Source organism: Balaenoptera physalus, assembly GCF_965194825.1.
Source record: "Balaenoptera physalus genome assembly, chromosome: 10".
In the NCBI taxonomy this organism is placed as follows: domain Eukaryota; kingdom Metazoa; phylum Chordata; class Mammalia; order Artiodactyla; family Balaenopteridae; genus Balaenoptera; species Balaenoptera physalus.
Genome location: NC_138889.1, coordinates 32,886,621 through 32,903,974, shown reverse-complemented (window position 1 = coordinate 32,903,974; position 17,354 = coordinate 32,886,621). Strand labels below are relative to the sequence as shown.

The 17,354-nt window shown below is 34.2% G+C and overlaps 1 protein-coding gene across 4 annotated transcripts in view; it reads left to right on the top strand.

Moving 5' to 3' along the window:
- Nucleotides 1–17,354, top strand: part of DYNC2H1 (dynein cytoplasmic 2 heavy chain 1) — a 381,735-nt gene that overhangs the window by 14,278 nt on the left and 350,103 nt on the right. For all 4 annotated transcript variants that reach the window (XM_082409863.1, XM_082409862.1, XM_082409864.1 and 1 more), the window contains exons 6-16: nucleotides 293–525; nucleotides 2,866–3,000; nucleotides 3,106–3,219; nucleotides 3,337–3,448; nucleotides 3,783–3,907; nucleotides 4,936–5,111; nucleotides 7,104–7,299; nucleotides 10,706–10,801; nucleotides 15,267–15,419; nucleotides 16,019–16,117; nucleotides 17,167–17,306. In XM_082409863.1, the coding sequence (XP_082265989.1) occupies nucleotides 293–525; nucleotides 2,866–3,000; nucleotides 3,106–3,219; nucleotides 3,337–3,448; nucleotides 3,783–3,907; nucleotides 4,936–5,111; nucleotides 7,104–7,299; nucleotides 10,706–10,801; nucleotides 15,267–15,419; nucleotides 16,019–16,117; nucleotides 17,167–17,306 (1,579 nt within the window). The remainder of the gene's footprint in view (nucleotides 1–292; nucleotides 526–2,865; nucleotides 3,001–3,105; nucleotides 3,220–3,336; nucleotides 3,449–3,782; nucleotides 3,908–4,935; nucleotides 5,112–7,103; nucleotides 7,300–10,705; nucleotides 10,802–15,266; nucleotides 15,420–16,018; nucleotides 16,118–17,166; nucleotides 17,307–17,354) is intronic.

The window sequence follows — 17,354 nt, the reverse complement described above, 5'->3', positions numbered from 1 at the left end:
TGCTATATCCATACTGTGGGCTCTGCAGCCTTTAAAAACTGTGTATATATTTCTATACTTCAAAGATATGCGTGATATATTGAAAGATGCAGAAATACAAATATGTGTGTGCATGTGTGTTTTTAAAAAATATTTGTTATTAACAGTGCCCGTCTAAAGGTGTGGATGTGGTATTTCATAGATCCTTGGTTTGCTAATTTGTGTATTATTTTAATTTTGTAAAAAGCATATATTTCATAATTATTTGGTAAAAAGATATGTTCATTAAAAAGTTTGTTTTACGTTTTATTAGGTGGCTCCTTTGGAAGATTTGTTCAGAAAAAGTTGGGAACTTTGAACCTATGGGAAGATCCTTATTATCTTGTGAAGGAAAATATGAAAGCTGGGATTTCAATATGTGAACAGTGGGTGACTGCCTGTAGTCATCTAACAGGTCAGGTGTGGCAGCACTATGTACCTCATCTGTGGAAAAATGAAAAATATTTTCCTGAAACACTTGACAAACTTGGCAAGCGCCTTGAAGAGGTATATTTGATTATTTGGATCTTTGTTTTTAAGTGTGAAGTAGGTCCTCACTTGTTTGAGAATGCGTTTTATAATTAATAAGAACTACACATCTGATAGAACTTGTTTAAACTTTTGGGAGAGAATAAGAGGTAAAGTTCATATGAGATGACTTATGAAGTTGTGTGGTACAGTACCAGGTGCCCAGTGGGTACTAAGTGCTGGTTTCCGCTTCCTTTCTTTTTTTTGGTTTGTGGCTATTCAGTTTGTAAGTTGTGAACTTTTATTTTGTTCTTTGTTGTAAAAAGACAGTCAACCCAGTTGTCTAGGTGTGGAAGCTCTCAGACTTTCTCTTGGCTATTGAAATTTTTACAGGCGGAGACAGCTTTTCAGGGAGTACTCAGTGGAAATATTTGAAACAGCTGCTTAATTTATATAAGTTATGAGTTTCAGTATAGAACTTAGATGTTTAGCTTGAAGGGGCAGGCAAAATGAGAATATGTGAAGATTGCAAAGTGACTTTTTCCCTTTGGGCTTAAGGGAACCATTGTTCTTGTAATTTTTTTTTTTTTTTTGGCCATGCTGTGCAGTTTGGGGTATCTTAGTTCCCAGACCAGGGACTGAACCTAGGCCCAGGCAGTGAAAGCGCTGAGTCCTAACCACTGGACCAACAGGGAATTCCTGTTGTTGTGTTTTTAAACCTTTTCATTATGAGAAATTTCAAACATACACAAAAGTAACATAGTACAGTGGATGTCAGTGTATCCATCACTCAGTTTCAGCAGCCACTGACAATGTTCAGTTCCTGTTCCATCTTTGTTTCCCCTGCTTTCTGTTTTTTTGCTGGAGTATTTTTAAAGCCAATCCAAGAAATCGTATACTTTTACCCTTAAATCATAATCATAATACCAATATCACCCCCAACAAAATGACAATAATTTTGTAATATCATTATGTATCTAATCAATATTCAAGTTTCCTGATTGTCTCAGAAATTTTTTTAGTTACTAAATGTTGGTTTACTTGAACCAGGTTGCTTCGTAAGCAGTACTATATAGTTCTTATACATTAGAGGAGGCAGGTAATGTCTGGTTTTCCCACTTTCATGAGTTAAGTTTGATCTGTGGGTTCATGTATGATTAGCCTGATCCATCTGTTATAATGCTCTTCATCAGCTTTTTCTGAATGATTTATCATGAGGAGTTGGAAAATGATGATCTTTTAATTATGTTGTTCTTTGTGCATTTATTAGTGATGTTGGAAGAACATGTCTTCATCAGTTTTTTAGTGACCCTGAAATATGGTTTGTATAGGAATGGTAGTATAGACAATTAGTTTTTATTTATCATTTTTAGTACAATGAACAATAAGTTAGTATCAGTAAGTTCCATAGGCAATCAATGAAATGTTTTTTAAATAGTATCATTATGAACCTATGAGTTTTTATATTTTATGAGTTTCAACCCATTGTAGTTTTTATCGTAGTTATTTATTTTTTTATTGTAGTTATTATTACTATATTCAAATTGTCCCATCTTTGTACCCCTTTACATTGGCTCTGTGTCATTTTTGACATGAATCCAGTATTTCTTTGATAACTTCCTTACATTCTGGCCCCTCAAAATCTACTGGCCCATCTACATTTTCTGTTTCATACCTGGAATTAGGCATTTCTCCAAAGATCCTGGTTCTTATTAGTGGAAAATGGTATTTAACAACAACAATCTGGTTGAAGAAGTGGTAAATGTTATTTAATTATCAGTGCTTTTAGGCTGTCTCAGTAGACAGCATTGTTAAATTGGTACTTTTGTTTTTATCAAGAGAAAAATAAATCATGAGTTTGTTCTGATATTTTCAACTCAAATGGAAGATTATAGCATTTTTACTTAGCCTTTTTGATTACCTTTTGATGGTTGGTAGAAATTTTAAATACAAAATGAAATAAATTGTTTTCCAACTGTTCATAGATTATACATAATGGAGTTGTTAACATATTGTTTCATTATTAGAAGTGCAATTTAAGGCAGAATAATGGAAATCAGAAGTTTTTACTATAGTAAGGAGGAGAGACTCTAAAACTTTACCTAAATGAGCTTTAAACATAGTTTAAAAATATTTAGATTTTATATATGTTAACTAGATTTGAGCACACTGATTGATAGTAGTGTGTGATACGGTATGTCTTTGAGTATCACTTTGATTATTGATGAGTAGTAATTACCAAGATTACAGTTCAGATTTATTGTTCATTTCAGAGAACCTAGGTTAAAGAAATTCTTGCCCAATATCTTTAGATTTTAGACTATTTGTGCTGATGTATTGATTTAAATAAATTTGTTGTTTTAATATTTTATGTTTTAGGTCTTGGCTCTTAGAACAATTCATGAGAAACTTCTCTATTTTTCACCTGCCAGTGATGAGAAAATCATATGCCTGGCTCGAGTATTTGAACCTTTTACTGGCCTGAATCCTGTGCAGTATAATCCATATACTGAGGTTGAATATATATGTGTTTGTCTATATAATTTCCTGTTTGTGTTGTTCTTTTTAAAGGCCGATTTAAAATATATTAAAGTCTAACAATATTGTTAATTTGTTTAGCCTTTATGGAAAGCTGCAGTGTCTCAATATGAAAAAATTATTGCACCTGTGGAACAAAAAATAGCAGGAAAATTAAAAAATTATATTTCAGAAATTCAGGATAGTCCACAGCAGGTAAAATATTGAAATATTTAACTTTTAATATCTCCCTTAAGCTGTTTGAGGAGATACTCATGTTTTTACCTAGTTGATTCACTTGGGATGAACATATACTTATTTGTTTCATATTAGCTTCTTCAAGCATTTCTGAAATATAAAGAGTTGGTGAAGCGTCCAACCGTAAGCAAAGAATTGATGCTAGAAAGAGAAACTTTACTGGCAAGACTTATGGACTCAGTTAAAGGTAAAAGTTTATCAGACATTATAGTGTTTGCTTGAAAAAGTATTTTTGTAGATTACTTTTTCCTTTGTTGTATACCGCTTAGGATTAAGATATTATATTTTATGACATCTGTATGTTGAAGATTAATTTACTATTTCTGTAATAAATGACAGATTTCTTGAATTAACTGGTTATTTTCTCTCTCACTTGATGTGTGGTGAGGTCCCTGAGAGTAAAGGACCAACTGTTACTATTTTTCTATTCACAGTATTTGGCATAGTGTTTGGTACATGGAAGGCATTTAGGAAATCTTTGCTGAATGTGTGTAATCATTTATTTGATTTAAATTTTATAGACTTTCGATTAGATTTTGAAAACCGATGCCATGGAATTCCTGGTGACGCATCTGGACCACTTTCTGGCAAAAACCTTTCAGAAGTTGTCAATAATATAGTTTGGGTTCGTCAGTTGGAACTGAAGGTATTAGTTTTAATAAATGTTGAAGAATACTAATTGTAAAATGTGCTAAATTAATGTAGAAGGCACTCTAGAACTGTAGTGAAAACATTAAGAAAACATTCTCTGTTTTCCTTGGCATTTTCATCTAATTTTCATGTGGAAATGTAGAACTCTGAAAAAGTGAAAAGTATGAAAAATATATAATTTTCAAAGGATTTTTAAATTCTTTGAAGTGTATCTTTGTAGAATTTTGGTACGTACAAAGTCTATCTGCAAGTATGTTTATGTAAATAAATCATCCTACGTTGAAAGGAAGTTAAAGGAATGGTGAAAAGTAATTATGGTATTGCCTAAGGTAGTGGCAGCAATTTATAGAATTAAAAGACTATTATTTTAATATTATCAAAGTTTATCTAAGAATCTTATGTGCTTACTAATTAGTATGTGGTACAATACCTTGCATTCGACTCATGTAATAAATATTAATTGGTTTTAATATATGATTAAGAGCAAGCAAATATAGAGTGTTATAAAGGCTAGCATATTTGAGAGTTCTATTTATTCAAGTTTATATTTTGATGTTTTTTCTGTAATATTCTGCCTAACTTTGTTAGTCAGCTTTCCAAGTTGCGACAATGTTCTTTGTATACTTGTGGAGGAAAGGCATTTCTCTTCTTTAATTGGCATCCAAATTGGCCTAATTATTGTTTGAGCTCTTAACCACAGCATTTAATAAAGGGCTCAAATTATTGCATAACATATTTAGGAGTATTGCTGAATTCTTGGAGTTTCACCTGAATTTCCCTTATTGTACCCTTCAAATTATGCCTTGTATGTGTTATCTTCTGTGTTTTGCTATTCTGAGGTTGTATAGTTCAGAAGCAAAGTAGGGGTTGATATTCTTAAATTCACTGGCAAATCTTCTATTTTACTGTTTACAGATGAATGGGAAAATAATTTCTGAATCACAGAACAGAGAAGAGAGCTGATTTTATGCTAATTTTGTTAGAATTTAAATAATAAATATTCTTGTAATTTGGCTTTTTAAGGTGGATGATACTATCAAGATTGCAGAGGCTCTTTTATCTGACTTGTCAGGATTTCGATCTTTCCATCGAAGTGCTGAAGATCTCTTAGACCAGTTTAAACTATATGAACAAGAACAATTTGATGATTGGTCCAGGGATATTCAATCTGGCTTGTCTGATTCCAAATCCGGTTTGTGGTAAGTATAAGTATACTAAACAGTGAAATCTACACAAGAATCTTTTTTCTTGTGTTATTAATCCAAATGACAAGATGTAATTAATCATCTCTACTCCTCTCTCCTTTCTCCAAACTTGCTGCTGCTTTTAGAATTTTTTTTTTTTGTTTAGGTTTTGATGATCAACTTTTAAGTCATTAAGGTTGGAAACTTTGACTGCCTTCCTTTTGCTTCTCATATCTATTCCCCAGAACTGCAGATTCTTATTTTGGAATTAGGTTTTCATGCTCCCATGGTTTTTTGTTACTGGTATACATATGTTTTCCTACCTTTTTACGTTAATATTATATACCCCCCATACATATTGTAAACTAAAATTTTGTTATTTTTAAGCTCCTTGAGATGTCTTCATGTTGTCCAACATAATAAGGATTTGGTAAATATTTATTAAGCTATATTGAATGTAATTTAATAGGTTACCCTAATTATTCCAATGGGTATTTAAAATGGATGGCCTAGAAAAACCATTGTTTATTTGTTCAGGTCAACTTTCCCCATTATATTATTGTCTGTAGTTTTAGAAACTTACCATGTTTTAGTTTTTAGAAACTTGTTACTTTTTAAAAGTAACTTTGGCCATAATATGAAATTCTGTTTGTTTTCCCTATGCTGCTGCAATGAATAATTAGGCCCAAAGTGGTAGCTTCCTAAACTGAATGAATAATTTTTTTTCTTTTATCTTGCATTTTGGTTTTGGAAGAAGAATGAAAGAACCAAAGGTGATAAAGCATAATGATTATAACTTTATGTCATTTAACTCTTTCCCTTCCTACCCTGAGCCTAAAATATTAGAGATGATCCCCCCCCACCCCAAAAAAAAAGTAAAGAGTTCTTTAGTCAATTAATTTTGGAGAATTTGCACGTTTATCACTACGGCTCTGGTGGAGATCCACTGTGTAAGACGGAGTACCAAAAGGACTGAGATCTGCAGTAAAAAAGCCTGTTTAACTTTATTCAACCTATTTTTTTCTCATTTGGTGATGAAACTTCTGACTGTCACTTTTTTTTGGGTAAAACCCATCATTGTCGCATAGAATCAAGTGTGTTTTGGAACATATTTCAGGATATGCTGGTAGGTAGAAACTAATTTTGAATATTGGTTTCAAATAAAGGCAAAAAGTGTCACTGTTACAATTTTCTGATAGGCTTTATGTTCTTATAGGACAGTTTGGGCTAAATTATTATTTTAAGACATTTTAAAGTATCTGCTTTTTATTATGCTTTGTTTTATGCGTTATTAAGTAGGCTGAATAGATTTGTTCTTTGCTTTTCAGTAACTTACTTTCTAAGACCTGCAAGTTCTCCTAATTTTGAAAGTGATTTGAAAGAAAGCATTATATAAACATGATCCTGAAAGAAGGGTCATGAAAACATAATGCTTTTAATTTCCCTCAGCATTTTCACAGTCCGTGGAGACTTGAGTGCCCCAATGTAAAATTTGCTATTGTGGCTTTTAGAAGAAACACAAAGAAAAGACAGTCTTTACATAGTGAAATGAAGAGTAGAAGAATGAAACATTTGAATATCTCTACTCCTAGTATTTTGATGTTATTTATTATTGATCCTTTAATGAGAGTCTTAAAGAAACAAGAGACTGACTAAAAATCTAAGATACCTTTTTAGAAAATGAATAAAAACCTTTTCTCTTTATGATGGATTTGATGTCTATTTTGAGTCTTAGCTGAAGGTTAAGGTATTGATTTTTCTGACTTCAAAAGCTGCTTGGTTGAAATATTGATACGATGGTATATTTTGGATATTGTAGTTTGTTATCAAGATCTGAATTATGAAATACTGTGTGAAAAAAATATAACTTGAAAACTATAATTAAAATCTTATTTTTACTTTGAGTTAATAGTTTTTACAACTTTTCTGTAAGTATAAAATTATGTTTTTCATCAGTCAAAAGAGTGAGAACATGAAATTTAAAAAGTTATTTATTTTGTATTGTAGTATTGAGGCTAATAGTCAAATTATGGAGTTGGATCCTAATGATGGATCATTAAAAGTGCATTATTCAGATCGGTTGGTGATTCTTCTGAGAGAAGTTCGTCAGCTCTCTGCATTTGGCTTTGTTATTCCTGCCAAAATACAGCAAGTTGCAAACATTGCACAGAAATTCTGCAAGCAAGCAATTATTCTGAAACAAGTAAGAAATGATATTTTTGAAAACATGGCTATTCTGAGTTCATTACATTAGAGTATTTTAAGGGCTTTGCTTTCTGCTTTTGATTTTGTTAGGCTAATAGAATAGCACCATTAAGTCTTGTGAAGTTACAGTTTGCTAAATGACTGCATTACAAAATTTGCTTTGTAATCCCCTATATGGGACTTTTATTAATTTGAGGTATTACTGTTACTGCTTTTCATTCTAAAAGCATTTAGAAAAATAGAATATTATTTTCTCTTTTTTTCTTCTTTTATGTTACTAGCATGGATCTTAAAGGGCTTTCTAATTAAGGGTCCTTTGTCTGCCTTCTAGGGGCAGATTCTTAGAAAATTACCGAGCTGATGGACTGGTCTTTGTTTTTGGTCATTTCCTTGGTCTACCTGAAGCACACTGCCATCAAATCATTTACCTGTTTAAAACCAACTATTATTACCTCATTGTCTCTCTCCTTAGCATGTATACAAGACCCTTCTTAATCATACCCTAGCTGACCTTACTGATTGTGGCCTTCACTCCCTATACTCTTCCCTCTCATGTTGCACCCTGTGCTTTAGTAATATGAAACTTGGCTCTTCTCTGAACTTGTCATTATGCACTGATACCTGTTCCCTCTGATTGAAGAACTTCAAGTTATCCTTTAATTCCCAACTCAAAAGTCACTTTAATTGTTGTGTCTTCTTTTAATTGATTGTTCCTTATTTTGTGTGCAGTGTGCAAATCACTCTTAGAACACTTTTATGTAGTATTGGAGTTTTATATTTTTTCTCTCATTTGATTAATAGATCTTAGAGGGCAGGAACAGTAGTATCTTGTGTGTATTTGGTTTCTCACTCTTTCATCCAACAAAGGTTCTTTGAGCACTTGTACTGCCAGGCACAGTGTAGTGAGGATATAAAAATGAATATATTACTGTCACACTCTGGTACAGGGTTTCTCAGCCGTGGTACTTTTGGACCACTTCTTTTTTGTGGGGGGTGTCCTGTGCATTGTAGGATGTTTAGCAGCATCCCTGGCCAGTAGCACCTACCTAGTCCTGACAATCAAAAATATCTCCAGACATTGCCAAATGTCCCCTTGGGTGCAAATCAGCCATGGTTGAGAACCACTGGTCTAATGGGAGAAAGCAAACTAAACATTGAGTTCTCATTAAATATCAGGGCTTCTGGTAGATACTGTATTTATGTTATTTCAATTACCCCCACCCCCATTTTTCACTGATCTAATTGGGGATCAGATTTGTAACATAGTTTTCCCAGTACTACACAGCTAGTAAGTTATGAAGTTAGGATTTAATACCAAGTCTCCCTGACTCCAAAGCCCATATTTATTCCATTATAATTCATATAGTGATGACAGATAGTGAACAAGTAGACACAGTGTTTAATGAATACTGTATTATAGGTAGATGTTCAGAAAGTCCTGTGAAAGCATAGAGGTGGGAATTTTCAATTATTTTCCTGGGTAGGGTAGAGATGGTATCAGATAAATCTTTACAGAGGAATGATGTTTAATGTGAGTTTGAAAGAGTATACCTATGTTTTCTCAAGAGCACAAGGTAGTGTGAGTGATCATTTCAGATAGAGGGACTATATATTCCAAAGCAGAGAGGCTTGCTGACTTCTCCTAAGTATTTAGTCTAACAAAATAAAAGCTCAAAAGATGTTTGAATGGTCATATAGTATTTATATTTACCCCTGAAAGATCAACTGGGAGAATCTATTGTGTATACCTTTACTTATGAGCACACATTTAGCTAGAGTGGGGGGTATGAAGTAGGATATTGGATAGAAAACAGTATGGCCAGATTGCTGTAATTTTATATATTATTTTGCTTCTAGTTTTCCTGATGGGGCTTTTTCTGGGACTACTATTATGGCACAGAACAAATAGAGTGGTTATTCCCCACGAAATAAAGTATATTTTTATGCATACTAGTGGAAAGAAGTGACTTGCTATAAAATTAGTTAAGAAACATTTTTTAAGCACCTACTCTGTGCCAAGAAGTTTTGACATGCTAAGGGTACAAAAATTAAGACAGTCTTCTTAAAGTCCTAAATTAAACTCATTCCACGGTGTCCGCTTGGTCTTCTTCCCTGAACCTGTCCTTTTTCCCTGACAGAGCTGGCATTGTCCTCTTTTGTCCACCATGGTACCTTGTAGGTATCCCTATTTTTTGATTCATTGATTAATTCAACAAACGTTTACTGAGTGACACTATTACAGACGTAGATAGCAAATGCATGAATAATACAGTATTAGGTAGTGATAAGCACATATTTGAAGAAAAAGAAAACAGTAATAGGACTGTGATAAATGCTGCTATTTTATACAGAATGGCCAGGGGAGACCTTAATGAAAATGTAATATTTGAGAAGAGACATGGCAAAATGAGCGAAAGAACCATGCAGATATCTGGAGGAAGACTGTTGCAGGCAGAGGGAATGAATGACTTTCAGAGTTTCTTAGGGAAGACTCTAGAGTTAGGGAAACAGCAAGGAGGCCAATTTCACTGCAGTGCAATTAGGGAGGGGTTTGTGTGGGGCTAAAGACCAGTTTATGTATAATGTGCCAAGGTAAGGATTTTAGATTTGGATTTCATTCTTAAGTGTGTTGGGAAACCATTGGAAGGTTTCAGATAAGAATTTTAGGATTTTACATTTTATTCTCAAATATTTTGGGGAATCATTTGAAAGTTTTGAATAGGCTAAAGGTATGATATGATTTATGTTTAAGAAAAGACTATTCTGGCTACTTTGAATGCTTTGAATAGACCATAGGGCCACAGTTGGAAACAGACCAGTTCAGATACTGTTGCACTGGTCTTGCCAGGAGATGAGGGTGCTTGAATTGGGGTGGGATTGATGGAGGTGGGTGAAGTGGTTGAATTCAGTATATGTTTTGAAGGTATAGTCAATAGACTTCTACTGGTGTGGGATGTGAGAGAAGAGTTAAGGACAACTCAAAGATTTTTTTTGGTCTGAGAAATGGATAAATCATTGTGTTATATACTGACGAAGGAACAGGTTCTTAGAGTTGCAAGAATAAGTTCAGTTTTTTAGCACTTTAACATGCTTTACTGGTTTCCTCTGTGTTCCCTATGAGACTGTGAACTTCTTGATTCCAGAGACTAGGTTTTATAGTCTTTGTTTAATCACCCACCAGAACATGACTTGGCAGATTATATGAACTCAGCACATACTTACACTTGCTGCTCTTGTACGTTAATACATGCGTAAGTGCTCTATTGGAGATGAAAAACTAATTTTTTGCTAAATTTTATAATTGAGAAGAGTTAATATTTCCATTCAAATAAATAAAAATGAAAAATTTTAAATTAAGTTGCTATTTATTATTAATCGTTCCTAATTGGAATTTTACTTTGTAGGTGGCACATTTTTACAATTCTATCGATCAACAAATGATTCAAAGTCAGAGACCAATGATGTTACAATCTGCCTTAGCGTTTGAACAGATAATTAAGGTAAATGGACTTTTTATGCTATTATAATTAGATTTTACATGTGAAGTGTTTCTTATTTCTTAGTTTTTTCGTATACCCTTCAGCTTAACACAGCCATTGATCTAAGGCTTTATTTTGCTCCCCAGTGACTTCCTTCAGTCTTAACAGGTAACATTTTTTACAACTATAGATTTAAACAGTTATAATGTTTCACATATTTTTGTGCTGATTTTGATCAATTGAATTTATATATATATATTTATATATATATAGTACAGTAAGTCCCCTACCTATGAACCTTCAAGTTGCGAACTTTCAAAGATGTGAAGGTGCATTCCATCAGCATCAGGCATGAGTGAAACTGCAGCTTGCCTTCCGACTCCTGTTGCTGACGATCCTTCAGCTGTACCATCTTCCACCCATTCTCCCTCCTCCAGTCAGTAACTCTTCTTGCCTGTTCACTTGATGCCAACCCCTTTATGCCAGCTGTTGTACTGTACTACTGTACTTTTCAAGGTACTGTACTGCTAAGATTAAAAATGTTTTAATTTTTTGTGTCTGTTTGTTTTTTATGTATTATTTGTGTGAAAAGTATTAAAAACCTATTACAGTACAGTACAATATAGCCGATTGTGTTAGTTGGGTACCTAGGCTAACTTTGTTGGATTTGCAAACAAATTGGACTTACGAACGTGCTCTCGGAATGGAACTTGTTCATATGTAGGGGACTTACTGTATACAAACTTGTATGCTATTATATTTACTTATTCACTGAAGTGCGAGGTCCTTATATACAAGACTCTTTAGTGCTTTTCTATCATCTCCTGATTTTATAATTTAAGTTTTATTTGCTCTTTATCTATGCTTATTTAAATATCCACACATATGAAATTAGGAAAACCCACACTAGTTTTTAAACTGTTAGTATGTGACTGCTCACTTTTTTTTTTTTTTTAATTTATTTATTTATTTATTTTGGCTGTGTTGGGTCTCCGTTGCCGTGCGCGGGCTTTCTCTAGTTGCGGCGAGCAGGGGCTGCTCTTTGTTGCGGTGCGCGGGTTTCTCATTGCAGTGGCTTCTCCTGTTGCGGAGCACGGGATCTAGGCACACGGGCCCCAGTAGCTGTGGCTCGCAGGCTCTAGAGCGCAGGCTCAGTAGTTGTGGTGCACGGGCTTAGATGCTCCGTGGCATGTGGGATCTTCCTGGACCAGGGCTCAAACCCGTGTCCCCTGCATTGGCAAGCGGATTCTTAACCACTGTGCCACCAGGGAAGCCCCTGCTCACTTTTTGAAATAAACATTTTTAGTCTTCACAGACAAGAAATACTTTAAAAGATAAGTAGAAGAGGGATATACCCATTAATTCTTCTTTCATTTAAAGTGGATAGCTAGTTGTGTCATGGTTCTCAAGACCACCCCCAGGTTCTGTGATTTACTAGGAGGACGTATAGGCCTCAGGGTATAGTTGTACTCACAGATGATTTACTTATGATTTATTGCAGTGAGAGGATGCAAAGCAAAATCAGCAAAGGGAAAGGTACATGGGGTGAAGTCCTGGGGAAACCAGGTGCAAGCTTTCAAGAGTCCTTTCCCACCGGAATCACCCAGGGCATGTTTAATTTCTCCAGCAAGAAGTAACACATGTGAAATATTGCTTTACTAGGAAAGATCATTAGCAACTCATTGCCCAGGCTTTTATTGGGGACTGGTCATGTAGGTATCTTCTGCCTTAATATGTACCAAAATTCCAGATTCCCAGAAGACAGTCAAGTGTTCAGCATAAACCATATTGTTTAGGTACAGTGAGCCACTCTTAAAAATTAGAGTGGTGGGAACTCTTCCAAAATCCAAGTTCTCAGATGCCAGCTAATGGCCAATCTTTTAAGCAGACCTTTTAAGGGATAGCAGTCAGACCTGCTAAGTTAACTTTTTAATGCACACTAGTTCTCAGGCTTAAAATTTACTAGAAGTTATATAATTCATATTATAGATGTTATTAAAAATTTTTTCTTATAGACAAAGCTCAATATGAGTTTATGATGGAAAGTTTCAAAAATATAGGTAAACAAAAAGAACAAATGTTTTATGATTGTACTACCAAGAGTTGGCCATTCCTAAGTGTATATATCTTTTTAAACTTTTTTTTCTGTGCATATTTACAAGTGTACTTTTTGAAAATGGGATAATACTTTATTATTTTTAAACTTTTCACCTAATAGATAATGTTTTAAATCAGAGTGTTCAGAGCCCTTTCTTCTCTAATAAATGTATTCAAAATTACATCTGTTGATATTTCTAAAGAGGAAGCTTATTTTGAGAAATTGGGTTGCGAGTAGTAAATAATTATATTTAGCATATGTTAAATGAGACATAGTAGGGGACAAAAACTAAGATAGGAGGAGAAGGAGCACTAATGTTCTTAATACTCCCCTGGCCACTCTCTATATTGGAGAGCAGGAACTCTAATTTATTTATTTTTATACTCTAGTAATACGACAGTAAGTAGTGTGTAGTAATTATTCAGTAAATACTTTTGAACTGATTCACAGAGTATTCTATTGAATTTATTATAATTGTTTAGTTTCATTCATTCATCAGCTGTTTATTGAGGGTCACTATATGCCAGAGACTTGCTATGCCTTAATATTTACCAGTTCAAGTGAAGTATAGAAACCTTACTTGTAGTTAGGTCTCTTTTCCCTATTCACTTTTATATATTTGTCTTAAATATTTAGTATCCTTTACATACATAAAACACTGCATCAGATGGGGTTTGCTTCAATCATCAAATATGATTTAAGAAACTCATGAGAAGGATAGTTTATTTTTTATTTACATTTTCCACATCCCAATGTTCTTTTATCCTTTCTAAAGTTCCACGCTTTTTAAAAAAAATCATTTCCTTCTTATTAAGAAAACTTCCTTTAGCCATAGTTTTAAGAGTAGGTTTGCTAGTGACAAATTCGCTTAGTTTTTGTTTGAGAATGTTTTTATTTTCCCTCATTCCTGAAGGATATTTTCACCAGATATATAATTCATGGTTGACAGTTGTTTTCTATTCTTTTCTTTTTTCTTTTTTTTAGAGAAATTGTTTCTAAGTTACTTTATTTTATTTTTTTAATGTTTTATTTATTTTATTTTATTTATTTATTTTTGGCTGCATTGGGTTTTCCTTGCTGCACATGGGCTTTCTTCTAGTTGCGGCGAGTGGGGGCTGCTCTTTGTTGCAGTGCGTGAGCTTCTCATTGCGGTGGCTTCTCTTGTTACGGAGCACGGGCTCTAGGCTCACGGGCTTCATTAGTTGTGGCTCGTGGGCTCTAGAGCGCAGGGTCAGTAGTTGTGGTGCATGGGCTTAGTTGCTCCGCGGCATGTGGGATCTTCCCGGACCAGGGCTCGTACACGGGTCCCCTGCATTGGCAGGCAGATTCTTAACCACTGCTCCACCAGGGAAGCCCGACAGTTGTTTTCTTTTAGCACTTTAAAATGTTGTTCCACTTCCTCCTGGCCCTCATGGTTTCAGCTGAGAAATCCACTGCCATTCAAATTTGCATTCCTTTCTAAGTGATGCGTTTTTTCTCTCTGAAACAGTGAGGTACAGCTTGAGGACAGGGTGAGTGTATATGTTAAAATTTCTGCTGGGCTCTGCAGATACCATCCTGACAAAAATGGAACACTGACTTGCACTGCTTCCTTTTCAGATGAGTGGAGTTGAAGTTTAGTGCCCCCTTTTCCCCTACTGACACCTTCCCATGAAAGTGGGACTCCAATTGGCAGTGTCTTGTTGCCTCCAAGTAGAGTGTAAGCCTAGCTCCCTTCTAAGCTCTATTGACATGATTTGGAGGATGTGGAGGGCTGATTCACACTGCTCTGTTGCAGCATAATGGGGGTAGAGGCTCAGCTCTCTGTTAAGCCCCACTGACATAAGCAGGGGATGGAAGATCAGCTCACTTCCTGATCCCAATGAAACTGAAGAAGGGGATGGGTTTCAATTGGTGTTGAATTGGAGTAGGGTGGTTATTGCTAAAAAGGTTTTCTGTCATTAGGCCACTGTTTTCCTGGTCCTGTGGATAAAGGGAACAGGCTTCTTCTGGAGGTTTTTTGTCTGTCTCTGGGGGTGGTTCCAGGTTGGAGACTTCTCCAGCATCCTGTCCGGGATATGAGGGAGACATTAAGGAAACCCAGGTGTGTTGTTCCTCAATTCCCAAGGTTTCTAGGCTGTCCACCTCCTTATTTCTATCTTTTAGTCTTCCTATGCTTGTTTGTTGTGTTATGTCCAGGGTGTTTTAGTTGTAAGAGGGAGAACTTGGAAGGAATGGGGCTACTCAATTCTGGGCAGAATGCCTTATCATTTATAAAATGGAAAAAACTATTGTGTGCTCTTTTATTGCAGGTCAATGTTAGTGATAATTGGACTAATGCTGTAGAATATTGAATCTTTTCAAAAAAAGAAATGTGTTAAATACTAAATGTCATTTGTTGAACCTTAGAATTCAAAAGCAGGAAGAGGGGGAAAGTCACAAGTTACTTGGGATAATCCTAAAGAATTAGAAGGCTACATCCAAAAACTCCAAAATGCTGCTGAACGACTTGCCACTGAAAATAGAAGACTGAGAAAATGGCACATTACATTTTGTGAAAAGGTATACTTTATTTATAAAATTTAATAAGCTATGAATAGTATTATTTAAAAAATAATTAGGTTATAATTTTAAATAACTTCCTATTTGGAAATAATTTGAGACTTAAAGTTGCAAAAATAGTTTAAAGAGTTCACATTTGCCCTTCACCCAGTTTACCCTATTGTCACCAACTTATGTAACCATAGTACATTTATCAAAACTAGGAAATGAACTGTTTTGAATTTTATAACTTTTTCCACTGATGTCCTTTTTCTTTTTGAGTGTCCAATCCAGGATCCCACCTTGTATTTAAATGTTGAGGCTCTGTAGTCTCCTACTCCTCAGTCTTACCTTGTTTTTCATGACCTTGATACTTTTGATGAGTACTGGTCAGTTATTTTGTAATGTCTCTTGATTTGGTTTTGTATGATGCTTTCTCATTTTAGATTGAGATTATACAATTTTGGTAGGAATACCACAGAAGTGATATTTTGCCTTTCTCAGTACATTGATTAGGTATTGATATGTCTTATTATAGGTTGAGTTAACCTTTATCACTTGGGTAAGGTGGTGCCTGTCAAGATTTTCTACTGAAATTATTATGTTCTAATTTTTACTAGGTGGTAGTTCTTATGAACATTGATTTGCTTCGGCAGCAACAGCGGTGGAAAGATGGATTACAAGAATTAAGGACTGGCTTAGCAAGTGTAGAAGCACAGGTAAAGTGTGTTTTACTTTGTGTCTACACTTTGAAATATGACCTTTTCAGAATGTGAATATATGAATTGATGAAAAGTTCATAAAGGTTATCTGTAAATCTTTACTAATGAATTCCTCATAAATTTAGAATTTGACTGAATTATATATAAAGACCATAAATTAGCAATGCATTTACATTTAAAAATATGTTTCTGTTTGTCTTACGGAATGCCAGATCCCTCAATTTAGACTTTGTAAATAGTTTCTCTGATGCGGTGCTTAAATATCTATCATTTGTTAGTTTTCTTTTAGGTGATTGTTACGTCTGTTGTGACAAAGTTAAGTTTAGGCAGAAACCTAATGATTGAAATAACTCTGTTTCAGAATTTTTTCTTCTTTTTGGGTAAAATGTCAGTTCCACATGCATTTTGATATGAGATGATCTGTACAAAAGTAGTTAGCACAGAGTCTACCTAGTAGGTGGTAAAGGGATCTTAGTGGAATATGAGGTAAGTATCTTAAACATTTACATATATTTTTCAGGTCTTAGAACTTTAAGAAAAAAATAAAAATTAAAGTATTAGAATTGATATGTTTATGGTTATGTGGAAGCAAAAAAGTATGTAAACTATACTGTGCATTCTTGTATTTTAAATTTATCATGTTTTTAAATGTGCAATGGATTATTTAGGGAGTGAAGGGAATAGAAGAGTTATACTTGATGGGAATTTTTGAAAAAGGACTAAGAAATTTACAAAATAAACTATTGTTCCTGTTGTTGTTATTGTTTTAATAGGATCATAAAGTCCATATGTAAAATGCATTTACTATTAACTTGATTTTTAAGATTTTTCTGATCTTTTTGTGTACTATTTATAAGCATGAAGATTAGAGATTTTCATATTTGACTTTATATATGCAAGTAGCAATTAAGGAATTACATGTTGTAAGATATTTAAGATGAGGGTTTTTTTGTTTATAATTTTACCAAATGTGATATGAAAGCATTAAATGAAAACCCATTCTACCACCTAATTATTAAATAAAAAATGTGAATATAACACATTAGGGATTCCAAGCAAGTGACATGCATGCATGGAAACAGCACTGGAATCATCAACTGTACAAAGCTCTGGAACATCAGTATCAGATGGGCTTAGAAGCACTTAATGAGAATCTGCCAGAAATAAATATAGACTTAACATACAAGTAAGATTTTTAAAACCCAATTTAATTTTCAATCTATAATTTTCCAGT